General features: G+C 30.2%; 1 protein-coding gene across 1 annotated transcript; it reads left to right on the forward strand.

The window, feature by feature from the left end:
* The first annotated feature begins 6,035 nt into the window (after nt 1–6,035).
* Nucleotides 6,036–11,882, forward strand: LOC130903817 (uncharacterized). Its single transcript, XM_057816154.1, has 2 exons — nt 6,036–6,097; nt 10,430–11,882. The coding sequence occupies exons 1-2, from the start codon at nt 6,036–6,038 to the stop codon at nt 11,880–11,882; spliced, it is 1,515 nt and encodes a 504-aa protein (XP_057672137.1).
* Nucleotides 11,883–12,237: the final 355 nt, after the last annotated feature.

Genomic DNA, 12,237 nt, shown 5'->3' on the forward strand with positions numbered 1-12,237 from the left:
AAAATTCTGAAGCAAAAAATTTATAGCAGGTAATTCTCTACAGATTGGTCTTTGAGCATTTTTCTTTATCTCAAAATTTTCCCCGTAAAATTGGTTCATGAACTCAAAAACATTTGGAATTGCGGATAAATCGAAAACTATGAGGATTTCGATACAAAATGCCGGATCAAGAAATGTGAAGCACATTCTGTACAAAAAAAGGTTTCATTTTTTTCGTAAACTCAAAGTTTCCATTATGTAATAATAACTCGAAAACTACGTAGAATCCGAAAAAAAGTGCCGGAGCCAAAACTGTAGAGCACAAAATTCTTCATAAATTGGTTTCCAGGCATTTTATTTATAAACTTTTTTACAGTAATATGAAAGCTCTAGCTGAGTTCCTAGATATTATCAAGGTATTTGATACTGTTAATCACCTTCAGGTGCTCTCAGTGCCTTGGAGGATATAGGAATACGAGGATTGCCGCTAGATTTAATACCAAGATATATATGTAAAGAGAGCAAATGGTCGGGATAAATAACCAAATAAGAAAAAAGATGAAAATTAGAACAGGAGTTCCACAAGGACCTTGGTTTTTCATAATGTATATAAATATATATATATATATATATATATATATATATATATATATATATGTATATATATATATATAGAAAAATCTGGCCAAATTTTAAGTTTTCCGTCATCTTGTATCATGATAACATGGACATGGACAGATCTAAATTTGAAAGCTGAAAAGATATAGATAACGTTAAAGATTTTTTTTACCTCTTAGCATTAAAAATTAATTTTTATATAACGTATTTTATTTCCTTTTCAATATATTATTAAAACATTCCAAATTATAATATATTAAATATAAAAACAAAAGAAGGGGATACTTTTCAAATTTAAATATTTCTCCAATATCCTAGACAACAGTTAACTAAAAACCATTAACTACCCGATTTTTATTTTTAAATTGACAATTTACAGTATGAAAATATTATCCCCATCAAGCACCCCCTAGGAAATCTTAAATAAGTCGTGTCGTTCCTTGCTGGAAAGGGATTTAATTCCTCTGTTCAATATTTTTTATATGTCTAGTTTCACGGAACTTTTTTTCAATTTTGTTAACTGTAGACTGCGAAACGTGTTGACTACGGTATTTGTTATTAAAAAATTTCACAAACCTTCTTTTGAGTTCTTGTTTTATTACCACAACCAATCATAATTAGAATATCTATTCTTTGAGTCCCGGAGCCGTAATTAAATTTATTTATTTATTTATTTGGTTTTTTGACTAATATTTTAGTGAATTCAAATTTTTTTCTTGATATTTAGCAGATCAGATACGAAAATATCTGATTATTTCTGATATCATACAAAATGTTGTACGAGAATTCCAAAATCGCCTCGGTTATTGTCTAGAAGTGAATGATGGTCTTTTTGATCAATTGAAATTGATATCTTTATTTTACATAAAGTTTTGTGAAAGAGACAAAATTTTACATCTTAAAAATCAATTTTCTTAGTTATGATCGCATCAAATGGTTAAACAGAGGACTAAAATCCCTTTCCGACAAGGTACCACACGACCCCCCTTCCTTATTTAAAATTTTCTAGGGGGTGATTGATGGGGATGATATTTTCATACTATAATTTGTCAATTTAATAATTAAAATCGACCTGTTTTTCATATAGTACATAATAACGCTTAAATTGAATTTATTTCATACATATGGACCGTAATTTATAATTACTTGAAATCTGTAAGACGGCATTTTTAAAAATTATTAATTCTGTATGTTTCATCAAAAGTATGTTTAAAAAACTTGGAGTACTGAAAAATTATATAACATATTCCTAAATTTAAATGGGCCCACAACGTTCTTTTCCTTTTAATTGTTTTTTTTATACTTCAAAATGTAGTAAAATAAAAATTACTTAATATTGATTATTGTATATTGAAATAATTTGTAATTTTTCTGGAAATAAACAATATGAGTATAAACGTGTTCCTAACTATTTTCAACACCGAAATTTTTTATATAAACGATAGATTTTTGTTAATAAAACTAGTTGTGTTACTTGGGGGTATATGTAAGTAACTAGGAGGGAAACTACGTGAAATACCCCGATTATAGGACCCGATATTCATCGAAGTATTCAGTGAATTGATTAACGAATAATAAATTTACGAATTTTGAAATTGGGTGGAATCAATGTTGATGATTTCAAAGTGATAAAGAAATATATTTAATACTTTTTATTCAAGGATTAATGCGGTATTTTTATAATGAAAAATAAAAAATCAATACAATAATTCATATTAGTGTAGACAAGTTCTTTTGGTAATTATTTAGAATTGGGGCTCCAGGTAAAAATCGTTCCAAAAACCTTTTCACGCATTTGGGGTTGTTTCTGAGGGTACAAATAGTAAATTTAAGGAGGGGGAGACATATTATTTCCATTATTTTAGACATTACATGATACAACTTATATATGATAAATCAATGAAATCTAACCTAACCTAAGCTAACCAATTCTAAATAATTACCATCTTGGTTAGGTTAGGTTAAGTTAGGTTTCAATAACTTATCGTCCCAAATTACTTGAAAAATTTTACGTTTCTCTGTATTGAAGCTCTCATTAATTTCCATTATGATAACTAAGTAATTTGTTGTGAATTATCATTATAATTACTACTGTGAAAAACGTTTGTTGTGATTTTTTTTAATAAGTCATGCTTCTGAATTATTGTTAACGAGGACATAACAAGCAAGACAGTCAATTACTGTCGCATGTTAAAAATCGCAAAACAAATTTTCGTTTTGGATGAAACGTGTTTTACCTCGTATAATATAAAAATATATATTATAACAAATTATTCATAATAATAAAGATATTGGAAAAAATATATTACCGTTATTACTTTATTCATTATTCTCGTTTCCTAATATTTTTTTTAATTTCTTATTAGTGCAGTCAATGAAGCTTTTCACCTCCGAATTTTTTGGAACTGGACCGGTTACTTGAAATTTTGCACTAGAAAAATGGGTTAATAAATGAAAGTGAAAAATTATTTTCAAAAAATAACGCATAAAATAGATAGAACATCAAACTCTGAATACAAAATATTCGAAGAATTTTCTCGAGAAATTTATAGTTTTTAGTTATTCATGATTAAAAATTTTTCACGGCACTAGTTTGACTTGTGGGAGTGAAATTCAATTAATATGACCAGGAAAGGATAAAAAAATGGTAAACAAGATCATCAGAAGAATGTATGGAACAAGGACCGATGTCCTGATGACAGGATAAAGTTTTGGATGATAATGAATGTCAAAAGTTGGAGATCAAAGCCCGTCTTAGGCTATCAATTAAAAGGCAACAGTATCATGAAAAATCTGTTACCAGGAAAAGATGGAGACCGCAAATCGTTTCACAGATATTTCGATTACTTCCAGTTTCTTCTGTTTGTCAAAGATTTTTTGATCGGCTTTGTTGACATTTGTCAAAAATCGATTTGAACCATAGACATTTCGATTACTTTCTGATTCTTCTTTTTTATTCAAGAGATTTTCGATTTCTTGTTTAAAATTTGTCAAAAATCGATTCTTCTTTGTTTTTAGAAAATTTACGATCCGTTTTCAGATATTTGTCAAATATTGATTCATGGAGATTCCGATTTTTCTTCTTCTTATTTTGAAGAATTTTCCATGTCTTCTTTAAAATTTAAAATTCCTTTCCGATTCTTTTTTTTTCAAGAGAATTTCCGGGTTCTTTGTTGAAATTTGTCAAAAATCGATTAAAACCATGAAGATACTTCTCTTAGTTTCCGATTCTTCTTCTTATTTTAAAGAATTCTCGATTCATTTCCGATTCAAGACAATTTTCGATTCCTTCGATCAAATTTGTCAAAAATCGATTCGAATCATAAAGGCACTTCTTTATTTTCCGATTTTTCTTCTTATTATTTCGAAGAATTTTCGATTCCTTTGCGATTCTTATTTTTTTTTTCAAGATAATTTTCGATTCCTCATACAAAATTAGATTCGATTAGAATCATAGAGATATTACGATTACTACGTTTTCAAATTATTATTCGTGAATAACTCAAAAACTACACATTTTATTAAAAAAAATATACCTTATAAAAAAACAAAGAAAATCATTTTTCAAAAAATGTTTCACGTCTGATACAAAGCATATATACATACTCTGAAGAGGCGTGGAAAAAATTTTGAGGTTATTGTGACTTGTCCACTTCTAAATTATTGAATCGTAGAGATTTTCTTGCAATTTGGGTTGAAATGGCAAGTCACATACCAAAAGTATCCGGCGTTGTACGCGTTGTTGAGATTCGTTAGTTTTGACTTCTCTAAGAATTTCAACAGCATTGGACTTGCCAAGGGCAGAAGTGGTAGAAAATTCATGTCAGATAATCGAGGAATAACGTTAACCAACATTGGTCGTCCATTTACAGTAGAATGTGAAAATAAATATAACAGGTGTTTGGATATCGTTTCAGCGGAAACAAATAGAATTAAATAAAACCTGGACAAAATAACTGGCTAATCTCAATATAGAAGACGATATTTTGCAGCACATTAATCAAAGACAGCTCTGTGAAAGACTAGCTTTGGAAAAATCAATGAATTGGGGTGGAAAGTACTGCCTGCCATGAGCCATCTCGAGATATTTCACTGAAAATTTACGTTCATTGACCTTGAATGTTTACACACTAGACGGTGAAATGTTTTTGTCGAAGCTGATTACATTTTTAATTAAACATAAAAACATGTATTCGTTTGGATTAAGTTTGGAAAAAAATGATATTACTTCCCTATAACCTATGGTATAAATTGTCCAAGTGAGGCACTGATTCGCGGAAAGTTCTTTTGGAGAAATTTATAATTCGAACTGAATTAACTTCTTTTTTTATTTAGTAATGGGTCCAACAAACTAATGGGTTGAAAGTTTTATTTTTTATGTCGATTGCGTTATTTTGGAAACAGTTATATCGTACATTTTTAAATCACTTTAACTTGGTCAATGAAACTATTAATAATCTTATCATCTATCACTATTGGAATTGTTATATTTCCGGTCTTCTAATGTATCTTCCGAGGCTATTTGGTGTTCCGATTTTTGCTCTAGTTATATATGTTTCTACATAGATAATATAACAACTTTCCGATTCTTCTTTTTTTTAAGAGAATTTTTGATTCCTCTAATCAAATTTGTCAAAAATCTATTCGAATCATAGAGTTATTGCTTTATTTTCCGATTCGTTTTCTTCTTATTTTAGAGAATTTTCGATTCCTTTATGACTATTCTTTTTTTTTCTAAAGAATTTTTGGTTCTTTTTATAAAATATGTCAATATTTCTTTATTTTCCGATTCTTCTTCTTATTTTAAAGAATTTTCGTTTCCTTTGCGATTCTTCTTTTTTCAAGAGAATTTTCGATTTCTTGTTTAAAATTTATCAAAAATCGATTCTACTTTTTTTTTGAAGAATTATCGATCCCTTTTTGGAAATTTGTCAAAAAACGATTCGAATGATAGACACATTTCTTTATTTTCCGATTCTTCTTCTTATTTTAAAGAATTTTCGATTCCTTTGTGTTTCTTCTTTTTTTTTTCAAGAGAATTTTTGGTTCTTTTTTTAAAATATGTCAATAAATAATCGATTAGAATCATAGAGATATTTCTTTTGGTTTCCGATTCTTCTTCTTATTTCAAAGAATTTTCGAATCATACATTTCTTTATTTTCCGATTCTTCTTCTTCTTATTTTAAAGAATTTTTGTTTCCCTTGCGATTCTTCTTTTTTTCAAGAGAATTTTCGATTTCTTGTTTAAAATTTGTCAAAAATCGATTTGAATCTTAGAGACATTTCTTCTCGTATCCGATTCTTCTTCTCATTATAATATAATTCCACATAGATAATATAACTACTTTGACAAATCTTGGCTGAATACTCATACTCATACTCAAATTATGTAATCAAAATTTGTAATATTATAAAGTTAAGGAGGCTGAAGGTTATGATGATTAAGGTGGCACGAAGATCAGAAACAATACTACAAGAATGGGAGGAGAATTTTCTAGTGTAAATCCACAAAAAAGGAAAAGTAACAAATTGCGATCCAAAGAAAGAATGCGTGGAAGATATGAAACAAATTAGAAAATCAAAAAATAATAAAATGGACACTCAATGCCCACTATTGTTCATATTAACAATGGATCAATATGATCTCAATAAACTTAGTAGACTATACGTTATATGCATAAGACAACGTCTTTATAGCAGAAAATCGCCGAAAAATATAAAAAATAAAAATTTGGATAGAAGAGATAGAAAATTGAATTGAAAACTAACATACACAAATACAAAACAATAAAACAAAGTCAGACTGATAGCAAAAGAAAAACAAATAGAACAAGTCACAAGAATATCAAAAAGTAATAAAACAGGAAGTAGTGTGATTAGCTAGGAAAAACTTTTTTTGCCAAAAATCATTTTTATTCATCAATGTAATCTCCTTCGAGAGCAATATAATCATTTCAATGCTTCTACAACTTCTCGATGACGTGCTTATAGAAGGATTTGTCTTTAGCCTCAAAATTGGCTTCAGTTTCAGCAATTGCTACTTCATTTGAGCTGAATTTCTTACCGGCGAGCATTTTATTGAGATCAGTAGTCTCTGGGAGACAGAACTGGACTATAAGGTGGATGAAGAAGCAATTCTAAATGTTATTTATTCAATTTAACTATCGTTGCCATTGACTTGCAAATAGGTGCATTGTATTTGTGAAATGATTTTTTCTTCGACATATGGTCGTTTCCCATCGATTTTTGCATTCAAACGTTTTGATTCCGGAGTGATCCATGGATCCATGTTTTATCTATTGTCGCATATCGACGCAAAAAAATCTGATTTATTACATATAAACATGGCCAAAAGCACTGTTCTGAATCATCAACACGTTGTTGGTTTTGATCGACTATAAGTAAACTCGGCACCCACTTTGAAAAAAGCTTTCTCATGGTCAAATATCAAAGGTCAAGAACTGTAGAGAGGAGAAGAAGAGGCAGACCAAAAAAAACACAGTACGAACAAATAGCTGACAAAGGTAACAGACAATAAATCAAATGATGATATTACCAGGAAAAGATTAAAGAAATTAGTAATTGTATAATAAGTACAATTCAAACGCCCTAGAGAGGACAAAAGGAAAAATTAGAAGAAGAAGAGAGTATCTTTGACAGAGACAATACATTTTCCTAGAAGCTAATGCACAAGTCACAATAATTTTATGCGTAAGAGTATGTCAATCCAAACACTGAGTGTTTTTATCGATATATAAAGATCATTCGACATTATTCCATTCAGCTTCAAACCGATAGCAGCGAAGAGTTTGGAATAGAGAAATCTATTTGATACGGGATCCAATATATGTTGAAGAATAGAATGGTCATCACTTAAATTTACACAATGGGTGCAGTATCCTCACCAATCATCTGGATAGTGATTTTTCACAACTTATTGTTAAGCTGGAAAGGCTATGGATGCAGAAAACTCTTGATCTTATTTTTTAATGGTTCACAACAAAATCCTTAACTAGATAAGAAGATAAATCTAAGAAACTATATTGAACAGCCGGATAAAGAAGAAATAACAAATTTTTGGGCGCAGAGCTGCAGTTGACAAAACGTGAAACCCAAAACACGTTACAGTATTGAATAGCTCTTTTGATTATGAAGATGATGAAATTTAATAGTTGCGTCTGTTTTGTATGGATATGTAATCACATAAATAAATAACTAGAAGATAATTTTTAAATTAAATAAATAGAATAAAACTCAAAATGTTAACTATGTGTTTTATTTGGCATATATTTATTGAGTTCTTCATTTATTGACAGGTTTAGGACTTTTTTGCCACGATGTGCGATATTGTGATTATATTTAATAGATTGTTGATGAATCAAGAAAATTTTGTATTCAGCAATCACAACACGACAAACTACCGTTTGATTTGAATATTTTTTTGTTCCAATAATGTAGCTGATGAATTTCATTCGTTGCTTGTTATATTAAAATATATAACATAATATATTGTTAACAAAAATAAGTATTTGATATTTGATGCACCAAAAGAATGATATTTATCGATTGTATTACAAAAAATATTGATATCAATGCGAATATTTTTAACTGAAATTATATTATCAAACATCTACAAATATTCTCGAATTTATATGCGATCAATACTTTCTCTTATATTAATATGCTTGATAGTCACACCTGTTCATTCAAAATTTTTCCTCTGATCTACTTTGAACAAGTTTTATGTTCTGATTTTTTTTATCTATTAGTTTTGAAATCTGCGTTATCCAGATTTACATTCCAAATACCAAATTTGATTAATTTTAATCATTATTTGTATTAATTATGCAGTAGTTTCGCTTAACCTTTGAATTAAAATGAAGATAAATAAGAACAATTATGTATTACTCATCAAAATTTTGTATAAAATGTTTGAATAAATTGAAAAAAATACTACAAAATATGCTTTTTTACACAAATGATACCTTAAGAATTATACCTTATCACATCTACGAAGATATATTGAAAAATTCTTAGCCTAATATAGAACCAAACAAAATTTCAATGTCAAAATATTTTATTACACAACATGTTCTCCTCTTAATTGGATACATTTATTACAGCGAACCTGCGTCTCTAGACCTTTCAAAAAAAAATGTTTCTTCCTGCTCTACAAACTAGACCTCCACAGCTTTTATTACCTCCTGGTTGGAAAAAAATTTACGATCTTTAAAAATTTTTCCCAATTGAGGAAAGAGATGATAGTCGGACAAAGCCAAATCTCGTGAATAAGGGGGGTGTTCTGGTAAATCACGAATTTTTTGCATGGCAACATGAGATTTTTGTGCAGGGGCGTTGTCCTGCAAAAACAAAACACCTTTTGATAGCATTGGATAGCATCTTTTCTCTTTAATTTTTTCCCTTAGCGATGTCGAATAGTAATCTCCAGTTATTGTTCCACCCTTATCCAAAAAATCAATCATAATTACTTCATGGCAATCCCAAAAAACTGAAGCAAGAACTTTTCCAGCAGATTTCTGGACACGAAACTTCTTAGGTCTTGGAGAACCAGAGTGTCGCCATTCCATCCATTGTTGCTTTATTTCTGGATCATAGAAATGTACCCAAGTCTCATCCATAGTAAAAATACGCAATATTTTGTTTATGCATGGAACTGTTCTAGGCTAACTAGATATCAATATATCCTCATACATACTAAATTTAATCTGTGATGTCTTCGTTATTGTCGCATTCTGGACAATTAATTACTGTATTTGCATGTTCTTTGCACACTGATCTATTACATACATGACACTTCATCTTGTAACCCTATTTTTAAGCCTTTCGCAGGAAAAACATCTTCCCCGTATTTTTGCTGGTGGCTGTTCTTGAGGTCTACTTAGAAAAATACGAATATCGAGAGGTAATATTCTTTCTTCAAGATGTGGCTACATGAGTTAGATAGATAATACTTTTGAGTAAAGTCTTCAAAATTTTTGACCCTCGCGTTGTATTAAATTTGGCTATTTATTCCAGCTATGTTTAACAGAATACGTACTACACATTTCATCCGATGTATACACTTCTCCTTTATTGGAATTGTAGTCCAAAATAATCTCCAGATTCTTTCAAAAGATTCACTGCTAAAGGATAGCTTGTATACCAATTCTTTCCTTTCCATCGTTGCGTTTGGACCCTCTGGGTATTGACCACAATAAACCTCCAGCTTACTTACATAAAAGATTATAGAGTCGCTCAATACAAAAAATTCTTAGACAAACTTCGCTGGTATTCAGTAGATACTGAATAAAACTGAATAGTCCTCTGAATCAGTTCATATATTGTAGAGTATGTACCTAAACCATAATTATTTTTGCAGTTTTCCACGAAAAGATCGAGTGTGAATCTAATTGCAACAAGCTTGTCGGTTAATTATCTTTCTTTTCTGGTATTTTTATCGTCGAATATAGCATTTCTAAAGATTTCTGATACTGTTAGAGAGAGACTCCAGTGCAGCCGTTCCTCGAAAACTGCTTCATTTTCGGAATGGATTGATTGGTAGAGGTGCAGACGCTCCGATTCTTTGGCCTCCTCGGTCATGAGATTTCAATCCCTTGGATTACACAGTTTGGTCGTATCGTATCGAAAAACTTTATGCTAGAGAAGTGAATTCACATCAAGAATTCAACGTCACTTCAATGACCCAACTGTTTAGAAGATTATTAACATTTTTTCACATATTCATTTTGTGATTTTTTGTTTAATTAATATATTTATCACATCGGTTATCACTTGATATATCTTTGATTTATATATTTTTCTTCATTCTAGATCTGCCGTGATTCAAAACATCCGAAAAATAGATAACAATCCTCCGAAAGCTGCAAATAAAACTTTGTTGGACGTACTAGATGTGCGAACTCCACCGAAAATAAAGCTCCAACAAGATAAAAAGAAATATGAACAATCACATCCCGGCGTAGCGATTCCCATAGATGAAGATTCGATAGATTTGAATGATCCAGTAACCAAAAAGTTCAATTTTTATAAACTAGATAGACCAACAACGGATTCAACTATCTCAACATGGATCTTGCTGAGTGGTCAATCAGCTTCAACAACAAAATATTCAACTCCCAGTACCACAAATCGTCCATCTGATATAATTGTTCCTATTTACAGTCGAACTAAAAAGCCAGTCGAAGTGAAAGCACCAAGTATCATCAACGAGAGAGTTAAATTCACAGAAATAAATAATATACCATCGAAAAAGAAACTTACATATACAACAACAACTGAAGCTACGAATTCTAAAAGCTCAACTAGTAAAACAACGATAATCAAGGATAAAAACAAAAATATTAGCTCCACAACAGAATCTCTTAGTTCACGACCTCCAGCGACGATTAATAAAACTATTAACCATAAGAAGAAGATAACTGTATTACCTACATCCTCAACTGAATATTTGAAGAAAAATACAGAAGATTCCACGGTTGTTCCAATATTAAACAACAATAACATAACAAACGTTAATAACACGATAGTGACGAATTCAAGTACGATAACCTTAGAATCCAAAGATGGTTCGATAGTACTAAATAACGATAAGAAGAAAAAAGCGTCCAATAAGAAGAAGAAAAATAAGAGACGCAAGAGACCAGCTAATAAAGCAAATACTAATATTGAAACTGTTAACAAAATTAAGAAAAAAACAGATGCTATAAGTTCGCAGATATACAGCTACTTATCGAGAGAAATAGTACCAACTCTAGGCGTCGGACTGGTTGGATTGATGGTAACAGCTGGATTAGCTGGTTATTTCTTATATCCGTTCGGGGCTGCCAGAAGAAATATCAACGTCGACAGAAATGATAAAGAAAATTATTACTACAAAGATGAATATTCGGGAGGTATACTAGAAGAAGACGCTATAGGTCAAGTTATAGCAGGTATGCCTACTAATTCTTTATATCCTTCAAAATCCTCATCAACTAAGAATCCGTATATGAATAAAATATATAGATCCAATCATCAATCATCAATACAACATTCTAAGTCATCTGAAAATGTCGCGGCTTTATTCGAAAGAAACGATAACAAGAATAATATAGAAATAAACGAAAATAAACATACCAATAAAATGGATAACACAAGATTTGTCGTTGGTAGTGTACAAAAAGAGGTAATTGAAGAAGTGACACCTGCGGCAGTGCCAGAACACGGACCGAGAAGTTTCAGATCCGGAATAGATTTCAAAAATATCTTAGGCATTATGAACTGAGACATTATTTAAATAAAATGTAAGGGAGCTCTGTTTGCGAGATTGAAGGTAAAATCTAAGCGTGAAAATTTAGTTAATTCGCAATTTTGAGCATTCGACAATATCCACGTTCAAAAACTCCTTGCTAAATGGTTGTTTATCCAATAGATATTTATCATACTTATTTTGGTTAGTGGAATTAGAAATCTACATAAATGAAACATGGACATATTTAAATGTATTTTGTAGTTTTGTAAAATTTAATTTCAATTGTAGACACGTCTGATCACAATATCCAGATCCACATTTGGTACAATTTATGAAATTATTCATAATATTCCAAGTTTCTTTTCACGTGATTGCTTATAACATTGTT

This window comes from Diorhabda carinulata, chromosome 2 (genome assembly GCF_026250575.1).
Source record: "Diorhabda carinulata isolate Delta chromosome 2, icDioCari1.1, whole genome shotgun sequence".
NCBI classification, from domain to species: Eukaryota; Metazoa; Arthropoda; class Insecta; order Coleoptera; family Chrysomelidae; genus Diorhabda; species Diorhabda carinulata.